Consider the following 27,820-nt stretch of genomic DNA (forward strand, 5'->3'; position numbering starts at 1 on the left):
TTCTGTTACTTGTAAAGCACTTTTTGCTGCATTTTATTTGTATGAAAAGTGCTATTGACGTAAAGTGTAATCTTTTTAAGGGGTGACAAAGGAAACAAAAGTGTTCACTGGTAGAAACATGCAAGAAACATGCCCAAAACTCAGGTCTATAGAACCTTTTAATGCTCTCTGTAAATAAATTAAACCACCATAGCATGTGTAGTTCATCGTTAGCTCTGTGAGAAACGTGATTAAGCCCTCTCGTAGCTTGGTCACTTAATAATAAAGTCATTTGCTCAGTGTATCAACAGGCTGCCATTTCTTACATCTTCTCTACTGAATCCATTTTCCTCGAGCCTGTATAAACAAACAGGCACACAGCTACCCTCGTTCAGCTTACTAAATGTGTGATATTCATGCTCCATTGAATAACATTTGTCTGAACTCCTGCTTCCTTAGAGCATTTAGTGTAACACTGGTGTGTTTTTACCTGCTCCCTCATGGCTCCAGGTCCTGCAGGACAGAGGAGGCCAAGAACACTTGTGTGACCCAGTTCTCCATCACTTTGCTTACCCTGTGGAATACTGAGCGAGAACAGGGGCTGAAATGACTGAACTGAAAAAAAAAAAGCACAGTTTTAACTTCAGCTCAGGTGGCAGTTTTTTTTTTTTTTTTTAAAGCAGACCAATCAAAGAGAGAGAGAAAGTAGAATGAAAAATGGGCCTGTAGATTCAGGTTCCTTTTTCTCATCCCAGAAAAAGCAGGAATTTGATTGCTGATGGGGCTTTTGGCAAGGGTGCTGCTAAACCATCCTGTCTGCTCTTTAACTCAATGTGAGGCTATCTAACACAGTAAGATAAAGCAATGGAAAGCCCAGCGTAAAAATAGGCACAGAGGCAGGGATGGTGGGCTGTAATGGTCTGGGATGCTTGTTCTGGCATGACTTTTGGCCAGTGACACCTTAGAGGATGTGGTCACTGCTTTCCACTGTTGACACGCATTTTGATCGATCATCTCTGCCTTGCCGCATAAGGGTAGTGGTAGAAAATGCCATTTCAGCAGCCACTGCAAAATATCCCACGGCTCGGTGCAGTTTATATTTGATTACGGCACATGTAGGCATATTAGAGGGGCTTTGTTACTGAATAGAAAAAGGGGGAAACTGGTGACTGCAAGCAGACGTCAAAAGCGCAGTAACACAAAAGTGATGCAGTCTGTGTGGATAACATCACACCCTAATGTTTAAACCTTAAGGGCAGAATTTATGAAAGTTTACAGTGGGTTAATGGAATCTTGCCACAGACAAAATGCATAACTGCATGACGGTGATCACCCAGAGCTGACAATAGCAGTGTAAAAAAACCAAAACAACATTAAAACCTTTTGCCATCGAGGCGATAACACTTAGTTTTGTTTTTCCTTTTTGGTTAAATCAGCCCCAAATGGCATGATAGAAAACACTGTGCTTGATTGCATTTGATTCGAGGTGTAATGACAAAGATGTAATGACTAGGAATTATTCAGCGTGTTGCATTTGCAGTTTTGTTATGTTTCATTTGGTTTTCAAGCTGGTAACACAAACATTTGAGGAATAACTTGCACACATTAATGTTAAAGACATTGCTTTTGGATTTATGATGCAGCTCCGACTACAAGATACATTTAGAGCCGCTGCACAAATCAAACATGTCGGATATGAGAGTGACATTTGTGACTCGTGCGGAAGGCAAGAAAATCAATCCACGATTTGTGTATTGCAATAAAACATAGGATGGCTGTCTGTGCACTTCAACATTTTTATAGATTGGATTTGCTACATGTACTGTAATTGTGCCACAAAATATCAGTCACCATAGGCATCCTGGGATGTTCTTGATACAGTACATGCAGAAACAGATAGAGAAGTCAATGTATCTGAGTTATATGAAAGCCTTGTGTTAATAACACAAAAGTGCAAAAAGACTAGTTGGTTGACACAATAAAAGAAGCACTGATAAAGCATTTAAGTGTTTATTCCATTCATATGTCAAAACTGCGTAGATAAAGCTTTGAAACAACTTAGAATGTCAATAATCTCAGAAAAATAATACTAATTAATTGTAAAAAAACAAAATTTAATATTTAATATTATGTATAACCTTTTGAGCTGTTCTACAGAACTGCTGTTATTTATTTCACTCACCTCTTTTGTCTTAATATCTATTATATTTCTTATGCTTTCACAATAAAACAGTCTTAGTGACACTCGATCCAAAATCAATATGCTGAATGCCACACATTTAGACAGTACACTGTTAGTCTAAACTTTGTTTTGCAACTTTATATCCTACAAACAACAGTAGTAATGGTCAACTAGAGTTCGTATGACTGAACATTTTCTTCACTATCAGCCTTCACAAAGAAGTAGAATTTCTTTTTTTTTTTTTTTTTTTTAATCGATTTGGGTGGAGCTAAACTTAGTCATTTTCTTCTGCTCCATGCAGTTACCATTTATAAAACCACCAGCCTTTTCTCACTTATTTTTATCTTTTACTCAGTCTGTAATTTTTTTTCCCCTGTCTCTCCATCACAAAACTCTTGTCTCATTTTCCCACAAAATAAAAGCATCAATTACCCTCATAGAGCATTTCATGTTTGGATGAAAGCAGCTCTATTCTCTCTGGTGAATAGACAGGGGAGATAGGAACAGGGCAGTCTTCCCAGTAGATACAATAAACTGGAAAATGTTTGCATCATTTTAATTAAAATGATAACTCTGTTGTGGAACCAGGTTTTATCAGGAAGAAGGGCGGCAGACGCAAATAAATGTGACAACAAAAAAAGCGATTATGTGTTTGTGTTATCACAAGCCATGTTCACTGCACACAGTAATTGTATTTTATGATTTTGTGTCCGCTCCACAGTTACAATTCCCCTTTCCAATGATGGCTTATGTTTCCTAGTAGTGCCTCGAAACACCCCACCAAGAACATTTTGGATTAGAGCAATATTGCCACTGAGACAATTCTGACAAACTGATAGCGCATTGGGCGCACACTCGCTCACAGTAACACACTCACATTCACTCACTCACTCTTTCTCTGCCAGACATGGGTGTCAGCCAAATGGTGCTATTTACTGGAGCAGGACTGGCACTTCTCCAGACCATGGGGGTAGCAGGCTTGGCAACGCAGATCACTGATGGACTCATTGAAGCGGTTTGCCAGCATGGACAGCTTGCTACCGTGACACAGAGAGCAGGGAGCGCAGCCCGAACCGCCACAATGCTGGCAGCTGTCGGCCTCCTGGAGACAGAAGAAACACATTAGAGGAGGAAGAGGAGGTAGGAGAGAGGAGCTGTGAGGTGAGGCAAAGGGGAAAGAAGGGGAGGAAGGGGTGTAAATGGGCAAGAAAGACGAGGGACGGAGGGATACAGATGACCACCAAATGTTAAATGCTCATTTCCAATTGGTCATTAGAGGTCAGTCTCAGGTACTTTTAAACTACATATAACTGTTATCCATAACAAAATAAAGTTTTTCATTTACACATATTACAAAACTTTACACTGCAGTTGTTTCAAATCTGATTAACTTGCAACTTTAGCCTGAACCACAACACAACTATCTAGTCTAATTGGCCTGCCTGCTGGCAAACAACCTAAATGGCATAAAGATTTTTTTTCCCCCCAATACTATTTCTAATTAAATGCTTCTGGTAAGTAGCTGTGTTGCAGGTTAACATACAGCCAGCCGGTCATTTTGCAGCCAGCTTGTCATTCCTGCTGAGTGTACAATAATGAGCATCTGCCTGAATATTACCAACACAGTGAGGAGCAGATAGAAACAGAAGATATGTACTTTTAAATCTTAACAAACGACCAGATGGGGTTAATCAGCATAAAATATTTGTTTGTGAAAACTTTCAACATTTAGAGCGACGTCTATGGAGTGACCATGCTGCTGTTGAGGTATAGTGAAGCATTTCCTACAAACTAAATGCCATTCACCCCTGACTCTTTATGATTTCCACCAGGAATCCCAAAGCAAAGTAATAGGCAGATTAGCAATGCAAGGCTGCTCCAGAAGAAGAGGCTCCATAAATAAATAAAAACCGTGGCACGGAGAAAAAGGTGTTTCGGAAATCTTATTTAACTCACTTTCTCAAAAAAACAAAATAGACAGCGGGCTGAAGTAAGTGAGGCATTATTAAATTTGGGAGAATAGCTTTTGTTAATACCACAGGCTACTGTTTGAATCAGATAATAAGAATCCACAGTGGAAAAAACGACCTACAGTACCCAATGTTCTTAGCTTATGAGTAAATATTTGCAGCGGAGATGCACCACAAGCAGCAAATAAAAGTGTTCAGCACGTACTAAATGTCACTGGGATTAAAAAAAAAACAACAACAATATATTGCGCTTCAGTATGGTCCATGACTGGCTTGCTATATTGCTGCAGTAAAAAACAGAAGTAAAAAAAACAGGACACAGATGTAGTTTCTTGCAGAAGGCAGCAACAAAAGTTAAAGCAACTAAGGTAATAAAGACAAGCTGCATGCAATCCTTGTGTTTTAATGAAAGCCCATGTTTTCTTGCACCTAAACTCACATTTGTTGCATGGTTAGCGATAAAATAAATTGTTGTGATCAGCTGTAATGGTGCAAACAAATTCCAGATTGAGTAAACAGTTGCAACATTTGCTCAAACTATTAAACTAAGATTAGAAATGAAAAAAGACAGTGAAATACTTTTGGAGTCTGGACAACAAAGGCAGAGAAAATAATGAAAAAAACAAGTAGCAAAGAGTTGTGAGATTGCCAAATAATACAAAAAAGGCTGAGAATGAACTTTTTTTAGAGGTAGAGAAAATGAGAAAATAACGAGAGAGGTGAGAAAAGGATGGCGGGAGATGGGGGAAGAGAACAGTAATCAGCCGAGGAGGTGAGAGGGAGGGAAATAATAGCGAGCTGGGTATCCTTGCTGGCTGGTAAGTGGCAGGCAGATGCTGCAAGGGCAGAGTAAAACTGTGGACTCATCAGTATCTGTTCACAGTTGACAGATAACACTAGGACAATAGGTTGGTGGTTGTTGCAGTAGAAAGGGGGGTTTCTAAGGCAAAAAAAAGAAAGAACAGGGACACAAATAAGGTGGCAGCTACAAGGAAACACAAAGGAGACTGTGGGATGAGACACCCAAAAAAACGACACTGCAGCCATTCTGTTGAAAGTGACAAAACAACGTGAAGAAAAGATAGCAGGAGACAGAGAAAGTGAGAAGGGGAGGAAGAGGAGAAGGACATGCTGAGACTGAGAATAACAAGAAACAGCAATGAGGTGATAAAAACCATACCACACCTCTGAGGATCATTTGGCCGAGGATCATTACCTTGGTATCTGTGTCGCTGATCTGTCTCTCCCCCATCTCCTCCCCCTCCTGTGCAGAAAGAGATTTAGCCCTCCTCCGGCTCCCCCTGTCCCTGGCCTTTGGGTATCCCTCCAAGTCCACAGGAGGCACTGTGTGGTGCCGCAGCGAGTCAGGCTTCTTCGCTGGTGCTCTGATGATGCGCAGATTGCTGGTGTAGATGATTATCTTGCCAAAGTCTAACACAGAGGACTGACAAAAATTTTTTATTGAATAATCTTTTATCAGTTTATACCAACTACAGCACAATGCAAGCATTTTAATGAGCCTTTAACTATGCTATATATGCTTATTTCATACATTTTCCAGAAAAAAATATTCAGCAGTCGGTTTTTTGTGTGGGCGGCAAAAGGATTTGTAGTTGAAGGCAGCTGAGGAGTCACACCCTTTGTGTAAAGCACAATATGCTTTTTAGCCGTCTTCTGGTTTAATGAGGCTTCTGGTGAAGGAATTGGAAACTAATTCTTTTACCACAAACATCCTCCTAAATGATTATCTAGAGTCGAGAATAAATCCCCTGATCTTTGGTACTAACAAAATTAATGGCTTGTTTGATATTTCAAAGTGTTCATTCATTCATTCATTCATTACATTTAACTCACTTCATAATGGCTGCATTTGGTTGTCCATCAGAAATGATTGGCATCTCTGCATCTTTTGTGCAGAGCTGCATTGTTGATTAGTACCAATGACTCAGTAATTACTTTGCAAATCACTGACACGTTCTTTTTTCACGATAATCTAATAGGTTGCATTATTCAGACATCCTACTCAGTGCTTCTCTCTTGCTGTAAAAGAGACATCAGAAAGCCTGAGAGCCACGAGGCCTTGTAAGGAAGGTGCCCCCAATGGGACCACTGTGCCATTCCTTGAATAACGCCCTTAAAGGAGAAACTAACTCCAGATTGCTGTCTTCCACTGATAAATGCAATAAAGACTGACTTCGGTCACCAGGGCCAAATGTTCCCTTTGTTTAGAGGATAAAAGAATGAGACTGACATGAAGCCAGCAGGCGATGCAGCTGACCTCCCTCTTAGCCCGCCACGCTAATGAAGCCGCTGCCACAGCAGGTTAGGAAAAGTGCCTTTTTCCTGTCAGATGAACAGTTTTGATGCTGTTGTTGCTCCACTTTAATTGTTGTACAATTTGCGTCGAGCAGCATGCCGTTGAAGCTTTAATTACTCAGGATCCATCTCGTTTTCTATTTTAGGTCTGGATTGCTTGTTTTGTTCTGAGGCTCCTCCGAATAATTATTAAATTACCTTACATGGGCTGATGATTGTGTATGAGTTTATTGAGTTTATTTCAGCACATGTATACATGCGATTCTTATGCTCATTAGTGTATATCTAAAGTATTTGATAGTTTAAATAAAAACTAAACATAATTGCTAAGTAAGTGTATCCAAAAAGACGTTGCATAGTGAACATGCTCCAAAAATATAAACTTACCATTGAAAATCAAATCATAACTTGTTAACAGGCATCTCATGTAGGTATTAGTCAGAAAGACACCACATCCATAAAGTAAGTGGCAATTCTTATGGCTCTAAATCACATTACTCCTACTTTAATTCAATAGACAGCATAAATGACCCATAAAGGAAAGACGAAATGTGCCCAACGTACGGATAAAGGATCTCAGGATGTGGTCAGGCACAGTTAAAGCCACTGCTATTGAGTTATTGTTTGCTCTTCTTCAAACTGTCTATATACTAGGAGGAGTCAACATAAGAGCAAAAGGTAATGCAAGGCCGTGATGCCATGATGCCTTTAAATTTCCATTTGATTGATTGATGAGCGGAAGTCAAAGAACGTTTTTAACTTCTGACCCTTCAAACAAAGGGATAGGTCCAGTGGTTTCTAGTGCATCAGCTCACAGCATAACATTTATGCTGGATTCCGGTTATTAAAACTTTAGTGCTATGCCAAAACACTTTCAGGGGCATGCAAAAATAAAGCACAAAATATCACAACAGAAGTAAGGCAATGCAGAGAGTTCCGTGGCCTGTGGTAGACGGGGAATTTGGAGCAGTACAAGCTCTGGGCACATGAGTGAAGTTGGCGTAGAGAGCATTAATCTATCATTGTCAAAATGAAACCATTGCTGCTTTGAATAAATGGTACATATATTCACTAGATAAGGAAATGTATGTAAAGGTGATCTGCACACGCACACAATGAATGGTCAGTTATTGGTACATGTTGTTCCCCTCTTATTCTGCCACCATAATCCTGACTCCCTCTCAACATATCACTGCTTCTAATTAAGTATCACCATGACTCAGTCTCGTTGCCAATTTCTTGCCTTCAGGATCACAGTGAAGTAAACTGACATTTTAATCAACGCTCATCAAAATCCAACAGCAACAGAGTGACTGTTTTTGCTTTCAGCTTATTTAAACTGCAATGACAGATGAATTAAGACAGTTAAGACGGGTCTTAATGCTTCAAACATTCAGACAGATAAAACTGGCAGTGCTAGTGAGAAATCTAATCTACAGTAACTCTCACCTTGATTAACATCAAAATTCAGCAAAGGCAAAACCAGCGAGCCGCATTGCTTACCTTGTCGTCTCCCTCTGCTTCGTCAGTCTGGCTAGCAGCAGGCTTGTAGCTTCCCATTCCTCTGTACACATTTATTCTCTGGGCAATGAGCCCTGTTGGAGGATAGACACCTGGAAACAGAAGAAAACATGTTGTCAGGATAGAATGAGAATTTGCACCAGAAATTTCTGACTCAAGTTTCATCTGCAAACAGCACAAACTGTGTTTCCGACGCATTGATGCGCAGTGATCAATCAGTGAATGTGTTTAATCAATTAAAGTCACAAGTGTTTACCTCTGGCAGCCCCAGGTTCTCACTAATGACAGATTTAGACTTCGTATTTATGTCTATTGAGATTAGCCAATTATAGTCATACATTTTTGCCAGTGAACTGGCCAAGAGAGATAAGAGAGATACATTGGTCTATGACCAATGAATGCCTTCTCTCTTTCATGACCTCCTTTTCGTCATACAGGAGGAGGGGCCAGGATCAATGTTTGGAAACAAGAACATCAACACTGGAGGCCAAACCATTGCATGTGATGTAGTATTGTGTTCTGAGAAAGTCTAAAAATAGATTAAAAAACATTGTGGATCCTTTTGTTGGTTGCACAGGGATGACAGCATGGGTTGTCTAAGGGCTGGGCAATATAACAAGAAAAAAAATCACAATAAAGCCTTTAATTTCACTCAGTATTGATACTAGTAAGCATTTTTATTGATAGATTTTTCATAAATAGCAGCAGAAAAAAGGATTCATTTCAACTTAACCACCCTGCTTTGAATTTAAACAGTTTATTCAACTCATCAGTATAAACAGGTAATGATTTTAATGTTCATACAACGATAAAATCACCCACAAATACCAAATGGACACTCACGAATAAAACTAATAAAACTAAAGGGCTGATCTCTCCTCAATACATAATAAATTAAGATAACATGCTAAACAAAGAGGCACACAGAGAATGAGAAGGAAAAAGCTGCAGCATCACACTAAGGTTAAGGTTTTGTGTGGCCTGGACCATGTGACCCCACACATGACCCCAACCGGCAACTTCGCTCACCTCAAAATAAAAGGCTGTCAACTGTGACCGTGAAGCTGGTCATAGCTTCCACCTGAGGAGGTCTATGAGTGCATACTGGGGTAACAACATTCCTGAGCAGTCACAGACTAGCACACCTTAGCATACCTGCAGGGCAGCCAACTGGGAGAGTAGCACACTCTACTATCAAGGTGTATGCTAGGTTGTATATGAGCCATGGATTGAGCATGCATGGTGTTTGTTAATGCAACTAAATTTTACATTTTGGTCACAGGATTTCATGACAGTTAGCATCAGATTTAGGCACATCTAGCAAACATGCTACTGAACAATTACTTTGTTGCTATTGATGAGGTGTCTATCGCTGGTACATATCACTATCATGATATCACCCAGACCAAAGTCATTAAAACAACAAAACAGTGACAAGATGTTAATTTATAAGCTTTAGAGGTACAAATAGGCAAATAATTGTCGAACGGAATCACACATTTGCCAGCATGTCAAACTATTCCTTTGATAACATATCACGCCATGCTTTGAGTCAATGTACTTTCTAACTGAAAAACATATTTTTAAAAACTCTTCACAAGCACTCTAAAATGGTCCAATGTTGGAGTGTTTCATCTTTGAAATTGTCCATGTACCAGTGTCACAGTCTGATTGACCTCCACTGGCCCATGCTGCCCTCGCATACCAAAATAATGGCCTGTGCTGATTGCATTGAGACTGTACAAGTGTAGCCTTCAGTTATACACTATCACAAATCTGCAGAATTATTTATTTTTTTAAATGCTTAAAAGTGCAGTAGGTGATTTAATGGGACCACAAATACACACTGCACAGAGAAGTATCAATCATGCACAGCTATATCATAATCGTGAAAGTAAAATCAAGCAGCTGAACATGCTTAGACCATCTCGTGCAAACCTCTCTCCAATGTAACATGCGGATCTCATTTCTTTCCTTAATTACAATATAGCCCACACAAACCAAACCAAAGTGCAGACATGCATCCAAAGTAAGACAGTTATACAGTATGGTGCACAGTGATGAAAACCTACCCTGTTGGTCTGCATGAGTATCCTCAAACCCACAGAGCTGCTCCATCTCAAGGTGGTTTGGAGGGATTTTGCGGTGGACGAAGCTGTGGGGGTATTTCTCCTCTGGACTGTCCAGCTCCTGACCGTCCTCGTACACGTGCTTCAGCACCCGACCGCTGTAGGAGGACGCCAGCTTGAACCTCACCTGCGGTTTGGAGTGGAAGGTGACTTGTTTTTACTCCACTCCTCTAAAGGGTTTTCATGCTGAAAGGATGCATCAGCAGCCACAGCACATTGTCTGATTTGCATAGCGTGCTGGCTTGGAGCAGAGGAAGATTTGCGAGTAGAAAAAGGTGCTGTCTGATCAGACAAGAGAGGTGCACTCAAACATTTGCAGCGTGTCAACGTGCAAGCTGACGTCCCGTCTCATCCTCTCTCTCGGTTTGCAGTTTGACAACATCAGAGGACTGTTGTGTGCTAAAATGTACATCATTCAGCCACTGATATTTAAGCAGTTGTTTAAAAAATAACGAAGAGAAAGCCTGATACCTGAAAATAACCTAAACATGCATTTTACTCAACATGACAGATTTATAAAAGTACTTCAAACCTCAGAAGCTGAAATAATATGGTTCTGCAAATAACTCACCTTTCTGGGCTTGGTGCCTTCATAGCGTTGGTTCAGTTTTCTCTGGAGTTCTTCCATGGTGGCTGATTGAAGAGGGGATGTAGTAGAGTGTCAGTCCATCCAAGAAGCTCCTTACCTGTGGTGAAATGACGTTACCTGGACACTATGGTGCCTGCTGCAATGAAAGGATGTTTGGACAGATGGATTAAAATTGGCTTGATATACAGCTCGATCGAAGCACAGAGTATATGGGAGTCCAGCTGAAGAGCTTAGTGGAGGGAGTGGGTGGATGATAAAGATAGAATGATAAAGCTCTTTCTGTGTGTCCTTCCCCCAGAGTTTGACTGTACCTGCTGTTTTAAGGGACCCACCTTTCTAGCTGCCAGTGCTAAATTATTCATGGTGAGATCGCATGTACAAAAGAGTGGTTGAGTAACCAGAAGCCCCGTCATCAAATAATTATGATCACCAAAATAGAAGGTAGTTGGAGCCAGTGTGCAGCTCTGAGTGTTTGTGTGTATGTGAGGGAGAGAAAGAGTGAGTGAGGCAGTGCATGTGTGAGTGTCTGTGTGTGTGGGAGTTGTTAGATAGTTGTAGAACCACCTGTCATTGGCCTGGAGCCGAGTCCATCCGTGTTGAAAAGTAAACGTGACATTTGATGTCTGCTTCTGTCATGCAGAAAACACAAAATATATCCATGAATTTATGTGTAGATTCTCAGTCATCCAGGTCTTTGTAATTCTAAGAATGTCAATAAAAGGCAACTAGACATCTCTTTTTAGTTCTTGAAGATGTTTCACCTCTCAAGCAAGAGCTTTCTTCAGTTCTGAAGAAGAAACCTCTTGGATCAGAGGTGAAATATCTTCAAGGTATCACACTGAAATAACACCTCGCCTTTATAACATATTCCTGTGGTGTTTTTGTGTGCACACGTGAAAAATGAGCAGTCTTAGTCTCTTTGAAAGTCTAATTCAAAAAGTTCTAGTGGCATAACACCCAACCACCACCAGCACCACCCCTCAAAAAGTGAAGTTTTCACACTTTTACTCCACAAGGCAACACTTCTGGGACCTTGACTGGAATCCAAGAATTTTCAGAGAGAGAGATCAGACAGAAAGATCAAACAGACTTATATCACAAATGCAAATCTTTGAGATAACAAAGCCAAAACATGAGAAAGTTACTTCAGCTCAGACATTAAACTGAGGTGAACTTACCAGACGTATCTGTAAGTCACACTGTCTTGTCGCTATACCCCTATGGTAGCATAGATGCTTTCAAAATCAGCATTTGAAGTAAAAGGCAGCAAGACTGACATTTGCTATATTTCCTTGTACAGCTACCAAAGTACTTGAGAGTTGGCACAATGGGGGGTTTGAACCTGCTAGTCAACCTGGACCCTTTTATGTGGAGTTTGCTGGTTTTCCTTGTGCCTGCGTGGATTTTCTCCAAGTGTTCCAGCTTCTTCCTGCGGTGCAAATGCATGCCTGGTAGGTTAATTGCTGCTTCTAAATTGGCTGTGGGTGTGAACGTGAGTGGACATGGTTATTTGTTTCTTTGAGTTAGCCCTGCAATCAGCCCCCTGCGAGCCTCAACAGGATGAAGAGGCTATACACAAATGGGTGGAAAATTACTTTGTAACCAAGTCATTTTCCACCCAGGTAGTGTTAGGAAGTGGCACCATTATAATAGATCACACATTCTTTCAAGTGTGTTCAAATCAACCTTCACATGCCCATATATACAATAAAGCTACTTTAATGGTTCGTTCTGGCCATGCTAGCAACAAAAAGTTGACTTCTTTGCTAAGAGATGTGTGACAAAAAGTCAATTTCCTCTCTCCTTGCACCATTAAATTCCAAAGTTCTGCTGAAGCAAATATGAGGCATCAGTAGTCTGAGTCAGAGTGTTAAAGTCCCAAAGTTACTGTCTTTTTAATGCCAAACTCCTCTTTTTTTTTTTGAAATGATCCTCCACCACAGCTCAGCAAGGGAGCACCATCTATGGAAACACTAAGAGGAAATTTGCACTAAAAAGACTGTTACTCTGGAAGAAACTCATTAGATTTGTCAAACATATGGAACAGCAAATGGAAGTTACACTAAGTAGTCAACAAATTCTTGCTTATAAAAGCTAACAATGCTTTTGAAGGATAGAAACATTTGTGAGCACGTTTTTGTTGAACCATCCAGTATTTCAAGACAGAGTTGGCACATACAGCAATTATCTTCCTATTCAAACCTGGATCTCAATAATTGATGAGATAGAGTAACCTTTTCCTGTCAAACACGATACAACTCTTGTCACAGGAAGAAAGGCAGAAGTGCAACTAATAATTAACAATGCTTCTGCTTTGTTCAAGTGTAACAATAAGCCATGACAGTGTGACAATGAGGCACCATGCATAATATCACAAACCTGAAAATGAGAATCACTACGTTTGTTTTGCTATACCTGTGCTTTCTCAACTGTGGCATGTCAAAACAAGAAGAAAGAAGAAGAAAAAAAGATTTATACAGTAAGTAGATTCACTTCACCGATGCAGAAAGCTTTTCTTCTTGTAACATAAAATAAGACACGTGTTAGTTAAACTCTCTCAGTGAGCTGTACATTAGTAGAACTAATAAATGTGATTCTCAACTTGTATATTAGTCAAATGACATGTCATGGACTATTTCCTTTTGAAAATGGAAGCAATATCCAACCCTTAACACTACATTATGGAATGTGGAGTTTTATAGTATCTCAATTTATAACCTTTGAGCACTGTTGTACTGAGCTTTACTGAGCCCCATGAAATGAGAAGATTAATGCTGCTGAAGCTACCGAGGAGAAGCCAAGTTTCTCCTGTTAGTGCCCACAAGCACAAACAGATAGCTAATCTTTATTCCAAATAAAGCAATCAGTCTAATCATACGCCTATTTTTTAATGGTCTCATCATTTAAAAGAATCACTCGCTCTCTAATTTTATTCTTTGTCATTTCCAGAATTGGCTTATTAAGGCTAATTGGGTATGAGTCACGCTGTCAGCATTCTTTTAAACATCTTTCACTAATTCAGAGACTCATTTAAGATTTGAATCACATCTTCGAGAGCCAGTGGTGAAGCTGAATTCTGGGAGACTCTGTGCTGAGTCTGTGTGAATGCATATGCTGGCATCGTCACTGGAACCCTGTACCTCAGTGTCTGTGAGTGCTAATGGAAATACATAAGTCAAGTCCAATCCATAAATGTATACATATTTGAAATAATCTCTATACATATTTTTCCAAAGTTTTCTTATCCATGCATTGAGTGTGTTGATGGCGGTGGCAACTTTTGTTTTTTTCAGCATCTTAAAGAGGCCATTTTACAGAATGAAGCCTAATCTAACAAATGGATGCCATTAACCCCATGCATGTCGGGATCAGTCTTACAATTCTCATTACAGATGACTGTTATTAGGCAGAGTGTGAATGGATGATTTAAAAGAAAGAGACAGAGAGAGAGAGAGAGAGTAGTGCAAGCGGACGGAGACCCTCTCTTGTCTCTTCCCAGACCGAGAGTCAGCTTAATCAGATTGTAGTACAAGCAAGTACGGTTACTCAGGCGAGAAATTGTTTTGGGTGCATCACAAGGAAGGAATCATTTAATGTGCCAGGATTCTCACTGCTTTTGCTTTAAATGATTGCCACTATAAATATGTCTCTCTGTGTGTCCACATTAACAGTTCATGTATATTCTAATATCCCCATTATCCTGCCTCAGTACAATAAGCGATACAAGTTTCATCACTCAGATACAATACATGCTCTGTGCTCACAGTAGATCCATATTCAGTGCTGTAATAGTATGGATTGAAAATGAGAAATAATAGTTTTGGTTTCACTGTAGCGATAATATAGCAGTGGGACCCAAGACAAGCCTCGTTGAGCCACAGATTTAAACCCATGGAAGCCAGTCCCCCAGACGGCCTGATGCAACGTCTAACATTTGCACGGGAATAAATTACAATGGCATCTTGTGCAGTATCCATGAACCAGGTATGAGGAGTGCACACTGCTCCACTCTCAATCTTTTGATCTACTCCTGCCTTGTTTTGCCCCGTGCACAGATTGCACAGTTGTTTATGCCCCAAACCCTTCCTTACCTCATCCCGGATCAATGGGTGTTCATTATCGTTTTGTGTTTATAGGAGCATGTGTGTGCTAGGTTTGATTTTTCTCCCCGCGGGGTCCAAGTGCACCCTAAGGAAGTGTGGGTATTATATTTGGCAAGTCTCACTGCGAGGGCCTGAGGGCAGCATATGTCCTTGCCATCCATTTTTGTATACTCTCCAACTTCCCAAATAAAAAAAGGCAAAAAAAAAAAGAAGGGGAAACTCTCACTAGTAGAAGATACATACTCATTATTTTGCTTGTACTCCTTCTCCTCCTGTCCTCCCAAGGGGAATGGTATTGACTGACTCTCATAAGAGCAGCGTCTATTTTCAGGCAGAAAAGGAACAAAGTCTGTAAGAAACTGTGACGTCAATCACTCAATAGCGGTCATTATCCCAAAGGCAGATGGTTAGGGGAAGGTGGAATTACCCCAGGTGCCATGTAAAGAGTTTGTAACTATGACATGATGTGATCACTTAGTGTTTACCACAGATACACACACAATAAAAAGGACAAGAGCTTTGTCATTATAAATTGAAACCACTTCTGTTCCACACCCTCTCTCTCTTTATCTACCAGTTTCAGCAGCAACCTCAGATTGTACTATTTGACTCTCTTGCTCTGCCCTCGGGCGGCTGACAGGCATCGGGGAGGAGGAGTGAGAAAGTGAGAGAGAGGAAGATGGAAGGGAAGACTGAAATTAGAGATAGATGGGACTGCAAGGGGGGGCAAGGAGAGATAAGTGAGGAGCGATGAAGCTACAGATGAATACGAAAGATGGTATTTGTCTCAAATCATGTCTGAAGACACTAATGTCACATCCACTCTGAAGGTTACAGACAAAAAGAAAGGCAAGAAAAGATCTGGTCCCTGACAGTAGACTAGCGCTGGGTCTTTTTCACTACTTTCATTTCCTCTGTGTTGCCACTATAATTGAATGGACTGCAATTATCATACTTCATGCAAAGGCCCAGATTACATAACCTGTAGATGGAGATATAATATGCTATCAAAAAGATAAATAATGAAATAGCAGGACTAATATCATTATAATGTGCAGAAGAGTTCTTGTTCTGTTTCCAGTATAAGAGTTCATATCAATGCAAAGTGATTCGGACCATTATTAAACAAGCATTAGAATCTAAAACAAAACATTTATTTGTAAAAGTGCATGCACAAAGGTCAACACTACTGGTGTCTGTGGAGGATTTGCATTAAAATAATCTATTTACAGTAAGTAGGGTTTTCTTCATGTGAGCTAATAAGAACATAAAGTAAACACTGTACACTATGTGCTAAAAAGGCAAAAGCAAGATAAAGTCATGTGCATCTCATGGATGGTGTGGTCCTTTATAGTAAAATAGATTTTTTAAAAAAGAACTTATAAGAATTAGAAAATGCCTAAGTTTGCAAAGTTTGCAAAAAGACTTGAATTACGACAAAGAAGACACCTTTAACACTTAATTAAATTGGGAGCAGCACTGTTTTAAATAGAACTACTAATGCATTTAAACTTCATTATCTTAATTACAGTGTCTATCAAATGATAGATGCTGCAAGTCACAGTCAAGTTAATATTTAATATTTCACTGGGACTGATTTTCTATCTCATTTTAATTAGCTGAACACTGACGACAGTGGTGTTCAGCTCCCATGAAACCTCAAGCTCATGCAGAAACTCTTGTCTGGGATGTTAAAAAGGGCTCCTCCTGTGACCCCATCCACCCCAGTTTAATTTCATCCTCAGGAGAAAAAAAAAAAGTCCCTCTCAAAAATGATGCATGACTGTCTCCACCAACTGCAATCCCAGCTAAAATGAGATTCAGGACAGCAGCAGGGGGATCAGAGCAGGGAATCAGAGCAGGGAATCGGTGGATACTCCTATAGTGCTTTGTAATTTTGTGGTGAATCCCATTTCAAAATCTCCAAATGGCTTGTAAAGCAAGTGTAGTTACATAGTTCAACAAAATAATAATTGAAGATGGCTCAAGGTGTACAAGCAAACGGAATTCTGCTTTTGAGTTTTAGTAAGAGTGTTTCTTAAATTTAAGGAGAAGTTTAAATAGGGAATAGAATTTAAGAGCAGATGTCCAGATAAATATTTTAGGAAGACTTGGATTATACAGCCATGCTCGCAGCTCTGTGAGGCTGTGTTTAGACACAGCAGCCGCAGACAGAGCTTTGAGCTATGCTTTAGTTGTAATAACAGCCTGCTCAGCATGGCAAAACTAACACTCTGATGTTCAGCAGGTTAAATGTTTACCATTCATCATCTTAGTTTAATGCGTTCCAATGCAAAGTACAGCTAAGGCTGAAGAAAGTGTTATTAGTTTTGCAAGTATTTTCTATAAATCAAAAAACTGGAACAATAAATATCTTTAACCCGATGACGCTGCACAAAAATCCTCTGAATCACCAAAGAGGTCACAATTCATCCTAAGGGGGACATTAATGTGTGTACCAACAGTAACAACAACAAATATTAACCACACTTTGAGGCTATTCAAATATATTTTTGACCACTATGGCTGTGAAATGTGGTATCCAATCAAACAGCTGTTGAGATATTTCCCTGAAAAGCAAAAATAGCAACCTGCTGGTGGAGCTGGAGATAAAATCATTTGGAATCATCCTTTGGGAACAATGAATGTCTGCACCACATTTCATGCCGATCCATCTGATGAAATCTTGCCACTGGCATGGCTGAAATCATGAAAAGCTCATGATCATTTTGGGTATTTGTTAAAAGCAGACTCAAGGAACAGTGGGATCATTATAGGTAATTTGTGCATGGAACATTGTGAAGTGATTGCGCTAAGAATAGCTGCTATATCTCCTGGAAACTGGACTTGGTATGAGGGTAAATTTTCCATTGTAGAAAATGGTAAGCTGCCATTTCTGAACACCATGCGGAGACTTACAATGCACCTAAACAAATCAGCATCTTAATTATAACTCTAAAAATTAAAGACAATATAAAGGTTCAATGGTAAAGTCCTTTCAATACAGTGAGTAAATGAAGAGAGATACACACCAAACCAATGGTAAAAGTCAACATGGACACAGACAATTCCTCCAGAGCTACAAGAGTCATCTCAGTGGGTGTCCAATCATTGGATTGGCTATAAAAACGTCAAGACAGAGTCTGGAAATCACAAGAAACAAGCTCATACCAGAAGCCATTCAACACCTTAAGATGTCTGCTGCTCCACCCTGGAGACAGGACGACGTTGTAGGAAAAAAGATTTCAGTTCTATATCATCTGTTGGGAATATTCCATCAGTGCAACGACAAGGGCCCTGGAGACTGATTGAATTTGAACTGACGTAGGTCACGTGGTGGCAGTAAAACCATCTCCATGGCAACTCGGTCCGCCCGTCAAATGAAATCTTCAGTTTCCAAACAGAAAAGGTAGCAGTACCCAAATGATAGATATTTTCATTTTTCAGCGGTGGCAGATTATTTTTATCTTTTGATTCCAATCCCCTGCACAGTTGTCAAAATGTACCAAGCAAACTTGAAATAGAAAAACCTGCCTTATTAGCATAATAAAGGATGTCACAGACAAACGCATAACTCTCAATTGTTAAACCTGGGGATTAAAATGTCACACCATTTCTGTAGACCTGACTTGGGTTGAACAGGACTTTTTATTTTGGGGCAAAGTAAATGGGCAGTGCAGTGTGTCTGAATTGATATATCCTTTAAAATACTCAGAAAGGTAAAATTTAATCAGACAGTAAATTTAGAAAGTGTCAAAACTCTTTTAAGGTGATACACTACATGCAAAAACTTTTTTTTTCATGCAGTGGTCACTTTGAAGACGTTTTCTTTCAGAGAAATGGAAAGAAAACATCTAAAAAACACAGTTGGATGTTTATTTTGTGTGACTTGAGATTTCAATTATAACACATAGCTTTAAAGGACATTTTTTTGTGAATTTTTTTTCACGCTCTGAGATAAGATTTTGACTTTTACATGGTTTGTTCACGCAACATCCTTATTAATAGAACATTTTAGTTCTAAAAATACAGCAAAATGGATTTTTCTCTGGTTGTTTATCGTTTACTGATGAAAATATCTAAAGTCTAATGTGCTAATAAAATAAAATAAATGCATTTTTTAAAAAAGACATTTTGGACCCTGTTTTCCCCAACATTCAGCTTTCTATCCTGGAAATTTATAAATTGAGGCATTTTTCATTTGAATATTTAAAAAAAAATTATAAGTTTCAGAAAACCTTTAATGTAAAAAGAATAAATAAATAAAAATCATTGTCTTAATTGTCAGACTAAATAAGCCAAATAAGTTTGGCGTAGTCACCTGTATTGAACATAGTGAAGCATATGATGAAGGTTCAGTGCAGAGGCCGTTCTTTAAGCCTGGCAATGATGAATCAATACCTGTGCTTTACGATACCTCCTATGCTTTACTGTTCCATCTACCATGTCGCAGTAAAACACAACAACTTCAACAGCACACATCAATTCAAACAGCTTGAATTATCCATACAGGAAAGAATCCAACTGTGAAACAGAAAAAAAAAAAAAACCTTGGCTGAGCTGATAGATTGTTGGCTGACACGGTAAATAACTGAAAATTTTGATCCATACTGTAGTCTGAGCTGCACACAAGTCTCAGCATGAGAACAGACAGACATGCAGAATCTATAGTTATAATATTAATTTAGCCTTTCTTCTTTATCTTTAATCTTTTTTTGAGAAACTGCACTATTCAGTTTTCAACCGAGCGTCATGCACTGGTTTGTTTTAATCTGTACCAGAGACCAGAATTTTGTTGTTTATTTGTGTCCTGAAATGGCTAAAGGAGCACGAGAATATCGAGGCAGTGTTTGACTGCCTCAGTCTCCATCTGATGGCTTTCTTGGCTTTAGAGGAGTCCTTCATTTCAAGAGCATCTGGCTGCACTGCAAAGAGAGAGACGGCCGTGGCAGATGTCACTTGAGAAGAGAGAGTTTACTCTGGAGTGAAATCAAGCAAACAGACAATCCTTAATCCAATATACACACACAATGGCGGCACAAAAAAAAAAACGATTAAAGAAAAAAGCTGGGAGTCAGAATTGATGTTGAGCACCACCCAATGTGGGGATTTAGACACCACAACAGATATCTGCATACATTTTTTCCCCATCAGACTCACAAATCACATTCTATATTAGCCTGGTAATACAAAAATAAATGTGTCTCATCTCCTGTGTGTTTGGCGTTTTGTCATGCAGGTTTCTGGCTGGGCGGAGCTGGAAATCATGATACATCTTAAGCCTGCCTGTTGAAGTGCAGGTCTCTACTGTACTCAGGCCTGCAATCTCTGTTCTTTCGTATGTTTCCTTTGCTTCACATTAACAACACGCACCAAACATTAGCCACTGCCATCACAAACTTTCAAACACCTCTGAATCGGAAACCCCATCTTATTGTGACTTTTGCTTTACTTTAATAAATTTCAGTAGCATATAGTACAATTTGAGAGCATCGCCCTTCTCTGTTGCAGCCTGTGGGCCAGTCGTAACACTTCAACTAATAAATTCGCAAACGTAAGCCTTTGCATTGCTTGGGACCCACTGGACATTTAAACAGAATCACAGAAAACAGGTCACATGTTCAATTCTGCCACATGCATTCACATTGGAGTAAAATTTGCCACATTATCACCACAGTGAAGACTGAAAGCCACATCTGCAATAAAACGACAGCCATTTGCACCTGTCTTGCAACAGCTGATTTAGGATCACACATTTTTAGCATTTCTCAAGTGTTTCACTTATTTCTTCCACACACTGGTACTCCATGTGGTGCTACCAATCCTCAAGAAGAATACACTGTTCAAAGCAAAAAGGAAATTTTGCAAGATGAAAGAAAACAAACCAACAAGTAAGTTAATTTTCCATGAACATGTAAGAGTAAATGCTAGACAGTAAATGGAAAACTAAATGTCAGAAATGAATTACTTTAGAAAATGAACTCCTCATACTATTTGGTGATTTCTCTCTGCTGCCATACATTATGCTCCACAACAAGTCTGCAAAGTTCCAAAAATGTACTTTATGATTATGCAATTCTTGCAAATGAATTCCCTGAGGTGTCACGTTTGTTTTTCATCCCTGCTGTCTTTCCCCAATCTCTCTTTCTCCCTTTCCCATCCAGCAATATAATTGGACTAATAACGATGTAGACAGCCAGTGGCTGGGCTTCTGTGCTCTGTGTATCCACTTTAACTCACTGCTCCAGCTTGATGTAGATTTCTATATTTAAATGGCTCCTTGTTCAGAGATTAACCTTTCCTCTGTTTGTACACTGATACAAACCCTTGCACACATTTCAGCATTTTTTGTTTGTTTTTAGAAAATATTAGAGCAGAAGTGAGTCAAGATTTAATTTTTCAGAAAAGAACTTCTGCTTCTGCATGTAAGACCGAGTTAAAGCAGCTAGAAGAACATATAATCTGAGTTCGGTTTTGCATCCCATTGGCTGTTACAGGACAAACAAATCCAGTGATGACCTTTAGGGGGATATCACTATCTATAATAACATGACCATGCATAACAGGATTATGCACAAGAAATGACAAAATAACAGGCATCACTTCAAATGTTTATAGCAAAGGCTGCTGAATATATTTGCTGCAGGTGTTTTGAGTTTCAGTCTCTTCTCATACAGTCACAATCCCCAATACAAAACACAGAGCAACACAAAAGCACCAATAAACACTCAAGAAATTAACAGAGCAGGACACAACAATGTGGACATCATTTTGGTATCTAATGTTATGTCTGTTGTTATAATGTTTTGTGAGGCCTGTAATCATGTTTTCCAGTAATCAGAAGATTAGACAGATTCTCAGTCGTTGACACAGCAGAGGGAGAAGCATTGCTGGAGCCCCAAACCATGATGCTTGACTGGTTAGAAGACGAGCAGTGAGGCAAGCAGTTTGCTACTTTGTACTGCATGCCTAACTAAGTCTTTGTGTGTATGTGTGTGTATTAGTGTGTCCTGTTTCCTGCTCTTGTAGCTAATGCTTCTTTTATTTCCCCCCCTGCACAACAAAAAGCAGCTTACCATCTCTTGGTTGGCTCTGTTGTCTGCCTGCACATCCTGTCTACTTAGCCTGTCCATCTCCTCCTGAGTCCTGTATGATAAGCCCGAAACAAGAGATATTACCGCACACACACACACAAATGCACGTGCACAAAAGAACCTCTGAATAAAATAATTCACAGAGACCCACAACAATGGAGCAACAGCAAAAGCAAAAACAAGGTTGGCTGTGCCAGAAACAAATTGGTGCATGAGCAATTAAAAAGCGCCGCTTGTTCAGCCGAAGGCACGTCGGCAGCATTAAAATAAAAATTTTAAAAAAATGAAAAAACAGAATCATATCACCAGCTGTAGCTCACAGTTAAACAATGCTACGCACTGCTAACATATATGTAAGGTTCATTAACAACAAAGAAAAATGCACAAATACATTAGAGGCAATAATATGAAACATTAAAACATGACATGAATGCACTGTAAATGTGAAAGTGCTGTAAATAATGAAACACAAAGATGAAAGCTACAAAATATGCTTTTAAAAAACTACATAAAAACATCAGCCATAAACATTTAGGAAAGGAGTGGCGTCCTGCATTTTAGATTAAGTGCACTTATTATTGAACCATTAATGTGAAGAGAATGTGTTGGGTCATTTTACAATCGTAAATAAACCCATTTACCTCGTGGTAATGCTTGTGCATCAAGTGTCACATTACAGTTATTGTAGTCAATCTGGGACTAAATTTTCAATTTACAATGTCCTAAAATACATGTGATAGAATATGATAGAGAACAAAGTGCTTTGACTTACATAATGCTGTAAGAAAATCTTAGAACAAAAACAGGATAAGATGTGTGTGTCCCACATTTTTCTCCAATAAAATTAAACCTTCAAGCCCTAATGAAGTATTTATAGATTGGCCTCCAAACTGGCCTCCTAATGAGACTGCTAGACATTTGCAACTCATTCAAAATGCTGCTGCCAGAATACAGATAAACACCAAGAAGAGAGAAAGCATTACTCCAATTCTTAGATTACTGAACAACTTCGAGTTAAGCATACAATTGAATTTAAGGCACAACTTCTTGTCTATAAGTCTTTGAATGAGCCCAGATATATCAGATGTGTTTGCTAGGAAGGTCTCTCAGACCGTCAGTTAGTGGTGCTCAGAGTTCAGACTAGACTTGGTGAAATTGTATTTAATATTCTGCCCATTGCTGGAACCAGCTCTCTTTAAAACACCTGCCCCAAAAGTAGCCATTTTCAACAGTAATCTTTTTTTCACTCCTTCCAGCTAATCAGTTTAATTCAAAAGCTTCCAGTACTTGTATTCTGAACTTGTGCTTACATCATTTTAATCAATTTGTTTCTATTTTATTACTCTGCCAAGGAACATGATGGAGTTATGGGATGACCCGTGTACGTTTGTCCTTCCATCTGTTTGTCTGTGTGCAATATTACTCAAAAACAGACGTATGGATTTGGATGAAATTTTCAGGGAAGATCAGAAATTACACAAGGACCACCTGATTAGATTTTGATGGTGAAGAGGCTTATAGTCTGAATCCACGGATTTGTTAAAGATTTCTGTGTCATTGCAAGATAGCGGCACGGCATCACTGTAACTATGACAACAAGTGAACACTACATCAGCTGCCTGCTGATGATCACATGATTGCGATCCTACTACAAATCCACCACTGCAGACTTACAGGGACTTATCCATAGGAAATTATACAACGACTGAGGAACCTTGGTGGAGTACTGAGTAAAAATGCATAAAATCAATGTCCACTTTATTCAACTTGTTCAAACCCCATTTAATGTAATCAGTGTAATTTTACTCTGCAGCATTCAGTTTGTTATCTTTTACACCATGAAGCAATGCTCTTTAAAGCAGATGATACGGCTAATTATAGATAGCAAGTAAACATCAACTTATTATTTCACAGGACTGAATATAATATGACCTAAATAAAAATATACCGGTTTTTTGGAGCATAAGATAGAAGTGACACCTGCTCCTTGGTACACATTTCTTGACAACCCCTCTGTAGCAAAGAGCTGCCATTTAGCATCTTTCCAGTCCGCTGATAAATTTTGACAACACTGAGCGGGGCAGACTTGTGTAACACCACGGCGGATGATATCGTCTCCCCACTCTTTTCCACTCCACACCTCCTCCTCTTCCTCCTCCACCTTGACCTCCATTCCTGCTCTCCTCCTCCTTTCAGTCCCTGATCTCTCTCTTCTCCTCCCTCTAAGCCTGATTTGCTTGTCACACCGTTACATCCCAAAGGTCTCTCCTTCTCCCCCCCTCTTCGCTTTCTGTGCTCCATCTCTCTTAGTAACACACAACTGCTCAGACTTACACCTCTTGATTTATTCCATACTCTGAGTCGCCTTCCTGAACCAAGACTGAGCATCAACCGCTCTCCGACACAATTAGCTTTAATTACACATGGTTGTCTGCATCAGTACAGGCCGCAGACGGATATGATGCTAAGCTGTAGTGACAGAACACATAGGGGAGGGAGGGGAAGTGGGAGAAACAAAGAAAGGGATGGTTTGAATATGACGCAGGAAGAATTGGAGGTTAGAAATATTGTGTATGCTTTGGCCTTGATCACCTCAGTTTGAATAAAAGATCACTTTCCGTTTCAATTTGATATTTTCCTCAAAACCTGCACTCTAATCACACTGAGGAAATACTCTGACCATCGCAGCCATCAAATATCACCTAAACCAGATTATTCTATTTACATTAATGTCCAAATAAGAGGATATTGTTTCTGTCAAACGTACTGACAGACCATGCCAGACAATATTTGAGCTTTTTTGTTGGTTTTCTTTGTCATTTTGGCAGAAGAAACTATACCAGAAGTCATACTTATGCAGAAACACTCATTTTCAACATCATTTACAGTGGTTATTCATTCCATTTGTCCCATCTGCTCCAAACTACAGTAAATGGTACACTACAGTGCCACTACTGCCAAGAGGAAAGCACTTCACTTAATATACTTCTGTGCAGTTTGAGGCCGAGATGTAATCAGGTTCTGCTGGCTGAGAAGCAGATGCATTGTTCTACCCAGTTTGGAATTTTCCACTGATATGCTGTTGCAAACTGTGTGCTAAAGGGAGCAGCATGTTATTAGTAGACAAGGGTTATGTTGCCTGTGCAGGATTAGCTTCAAACTGGCTTTTGAAACTGAAAATGTGTATTCAGGTTTCTCGGTGTTGTTATCAAAACACAGAAAAAGTCGCTAAGCTTGTGTGGTGATGGAGGAGAAAGGGGAAAAAAACAGAATCTAGCAAACCTGACACCACCTGGGAAGTCTCACCCCAGCAACTGTTGTATAAACCTGGATGATTCCAAACAGAAAAAAAAAACAGAAAAGAAAATTCAAATAAATAATTCATTGTATGCCGGATAGCTGGAAGAGCCTACACACACAGTTGCTTAAAAATGCATAACAAGAATAAATAAAATCTATAAAAATGCATCAAAAGATTTATTACAATACATTAATTCAGTTCAACAATGCAATTCTATTCAAGAAAACACTTTCAGCACAACAACATTAGCAAAAGGAGGGGAAAGAGGGTGGAAGCCAGCAGCGAGAAAGTAGCTAATTACTTCAAAGCGTTTCAGGAGTGTCAAAGCTTACCCACAACTTGTGAACTCATGATAATTAGTTCCACAAGAGGGGGCTAATCACAACTACAGCTCAAACAAAAACCAACAGTTAACAAATAACCAGTTGGATCAATCCAAAATACAAGACAAAGTCTAACAAGGCAAAACAGAAGCTACATTAATAACCGACTAAAGAAAAATCTCATACTTTGACAAAATTGTGTATTACCAAGAAGGGCTCAGCAGCATCCACAATACCCAAAAGCAGACAAATTTCCACATCGCAAACCTCAGCCAAACAGATACCAATACAGTGAGGTAGACAGAAGACCATCAAGCAAATGCATCTTAATCACTATGTGCATACAAATGAATCAAATCTTTAAAACCACAAGCAATCTTTAAGCAATCCCAACAACACCACCTACCTTAGAGTCACAGAGGAGCCCATGTGGCAACCAGGAAGTAGAAACAAACAGCAGCCATGATGCCACAGGTGCCTTAAATACCCTCAGTTACCATTGGAGGAGTCAATCTCATTCTGTGGTGGTGCATTCAAGAGCTATCAGGAAATACTGGATTTACCTGAACACAAGTATTCCTACTATACATGATTCATACTCAGAAACTGTAGAAATTACTTTGTCAGAAATTTCAGATCTATTTTCCAATATGCATGAATGTGTTGCATGTATTAGACAAATTAGACATTGCTTTTGAATTGTAGTTAAAGTAAGCTCTATGGGTTATTCTTCATCAAAGTCACAAGTTTATACCATCGATTATATTCAGTTTCAAGACAATAATTTTGGCAGCCAAACTTGAGCTGAAGCTGGAATTTACAAGGATGTGTGTAATCTCATGTTTCCAAGAATAGATGTCTCTGATGGGATGAAGAACCCCAAAGCACAGCATGAAGCTAGGCAGGTAAAAGAAAAAAAACTAATAATTTACTTGCATGTGAAGATTTCTTGCAAGATTAAAAAATAATATGCAGGCAGACAACACAAAAGGAGCAGGCAAAGGCTGAGTCCAGGATTCAGGCGAGGTCAAAAAGAGGCAAAAAAAAAAAAAAAAAAAAGGAACACTGCAGAGTCAGGAGTATAGGAAAGTACTGGGAAATCTAAATGGGGAATTGGATAGAGATAAGAAAATGAGGACAGATCAGGTGGGATAGTAGGAAAGGTGAGAGTGGCCAGTCCAGTCTGCAATGACAGGAGAGTTAGAAATGGCAACACCAGAATCATTAAGTAAACCAAGATATGGAAAACAAATGGCTTCCCTTTAGTGATGGTAAAGATCCTCTCTGGAACATATTGACACCTCTGTAGCCTGGAGCGTGTTGAAGGTTTCATCCATGGCAGTATCCAGGATTTTCATCAGCATGTCACAGATCAGGTTAATCACAGGGCCACCGCATAAGACTGCCTGCCCAGATACTTCCAGAGCCTTATCTGCCTCCTCCTTCACAGCTGTCATTGCTTCAGGGGATTTAGTGAGGAAGAGGAGCAGCCAACATGCAGAAGGATCTTTGTCAGGCCTGCTGTACATCCCCACTCCTAATATTGCCCTTGCTCTTTATTCTTTGCATTGACAGATCATTCCAGAAGAACTCCTTTGGCCTTGCTGTCGTCACCTTTTCCCTCAGGTGCAGAACTCCAGAATAAGCCAGACTGGAAAGGAGGTGGGTATATTTAATATTTGGCTTTCTCTACATATCCATCAGAATTCTGTGATATGTTGCCCAAAAAGGATAAGTACCAGGCTTAAGATAGTACAGTATGTGCATAAACAGTCTGTCTTCTATCCAGGTGCTTTAGTGTGTAGCTGTGCCAATGTACTGCAGCCTCATGACCCGCAAATTATACACCGTGACTTGTGTCAACACCGCTAGTCCCGCTTCCCTCAGGTGTTTGCGGATGGCTGACACTAGAATGTAGTGCTTAGTCCCTGCAGATTTGCAAAGAATCTGTACACCAAGTGCCTGTCAAAAAGTCCACTTTTTCTCAATGCTTTTCTACTACTGACAGAGAAATGTGAAGAAACACCTCCTGTGAATACATACCCATTCTTTTTTCCCTCCCTTCTCTTAAAACAAACTTAACTGTGCAAAACCCCCAGCCAAGGGATGACCCTCTTATCCAAACAGGGCTCTCCTGGTCGCCACTTTTGAAACACTTTCAAAAGGTTCAGGACCTTAATTAGAGCGGCAGAAAAACAAACAAAACCCAGTAACAGCGAATTCATGACTGATACCTCTGGCAGTCACAGAGACATTTCTAGTTGAAGACCACATCCTGCTTGATAAGTAATGTTTTGCTTCCCCTTTTTCACC

The 27,820-nt window shown here is 39.6% G+C and overlaps 1 protein-coding gene across 2 annotated transcripts; it reads right to left on the minus strand.

Annotated features, from left to right (window-relative positions):
- Positions 1–1,973: 1,973 nt before the first annotated feature.
- On the minus strand, positions 1,974–18,835 carry LOC111574498 (glutaredoxin domain-containing cysteine-rich protein 2). 2 transcript variants are annotated; one of them, XM_023279126.3, is made up of 6 exons: positions 11,251–18,835; positions 10,669–10,822; positions 10,041–10,224; positions 7,951–8,060; positions 5,348–5,575; positions 1,974–3,263 (listed from the first exon to the last, which is right to left on the minus strand). In XM_023279126.3, the coding sequence occupies exons 2-6, from the start codon at positions 10,723–10,725 to the stop codon at positions 3,090–3,092; spliced, it is 753 nt and encodes a 250-aa protein (XP_023134894.1). In that variant the 5' UTR covers positions 10,726–10,822; positions 11,251–18,835; the 3' UTR covers positions 1,974–3,089. The 2 variants fall into 2 exon arrangements, with proteins under 2 accessions (XP_023134894.1, XP_035808203.1); XM_035952310.2 differs by lacking the exon at positions 11,251–18,835 and adding an exon at positions 11,019–11,224.
- Between the last annotated feature and the right edge of the window lie 8,985 nt (positions 18,836–27,820).

Source organism: Amphiprion ocellaris, chromosome 14 (genome assembly GCF_022539595.1).
Source record: "Amphiprion ocellaris isolate individual 3 ecotype Okinawa chromosome 14, ASM2253959v1, whole genome shotgun sequence".
Lineage (NCBI taxonomy): Eukaryota > Metazoa > Chordata > Actinopteri > Pomacentridae > Amphiprion > Amphiprion ocellaris.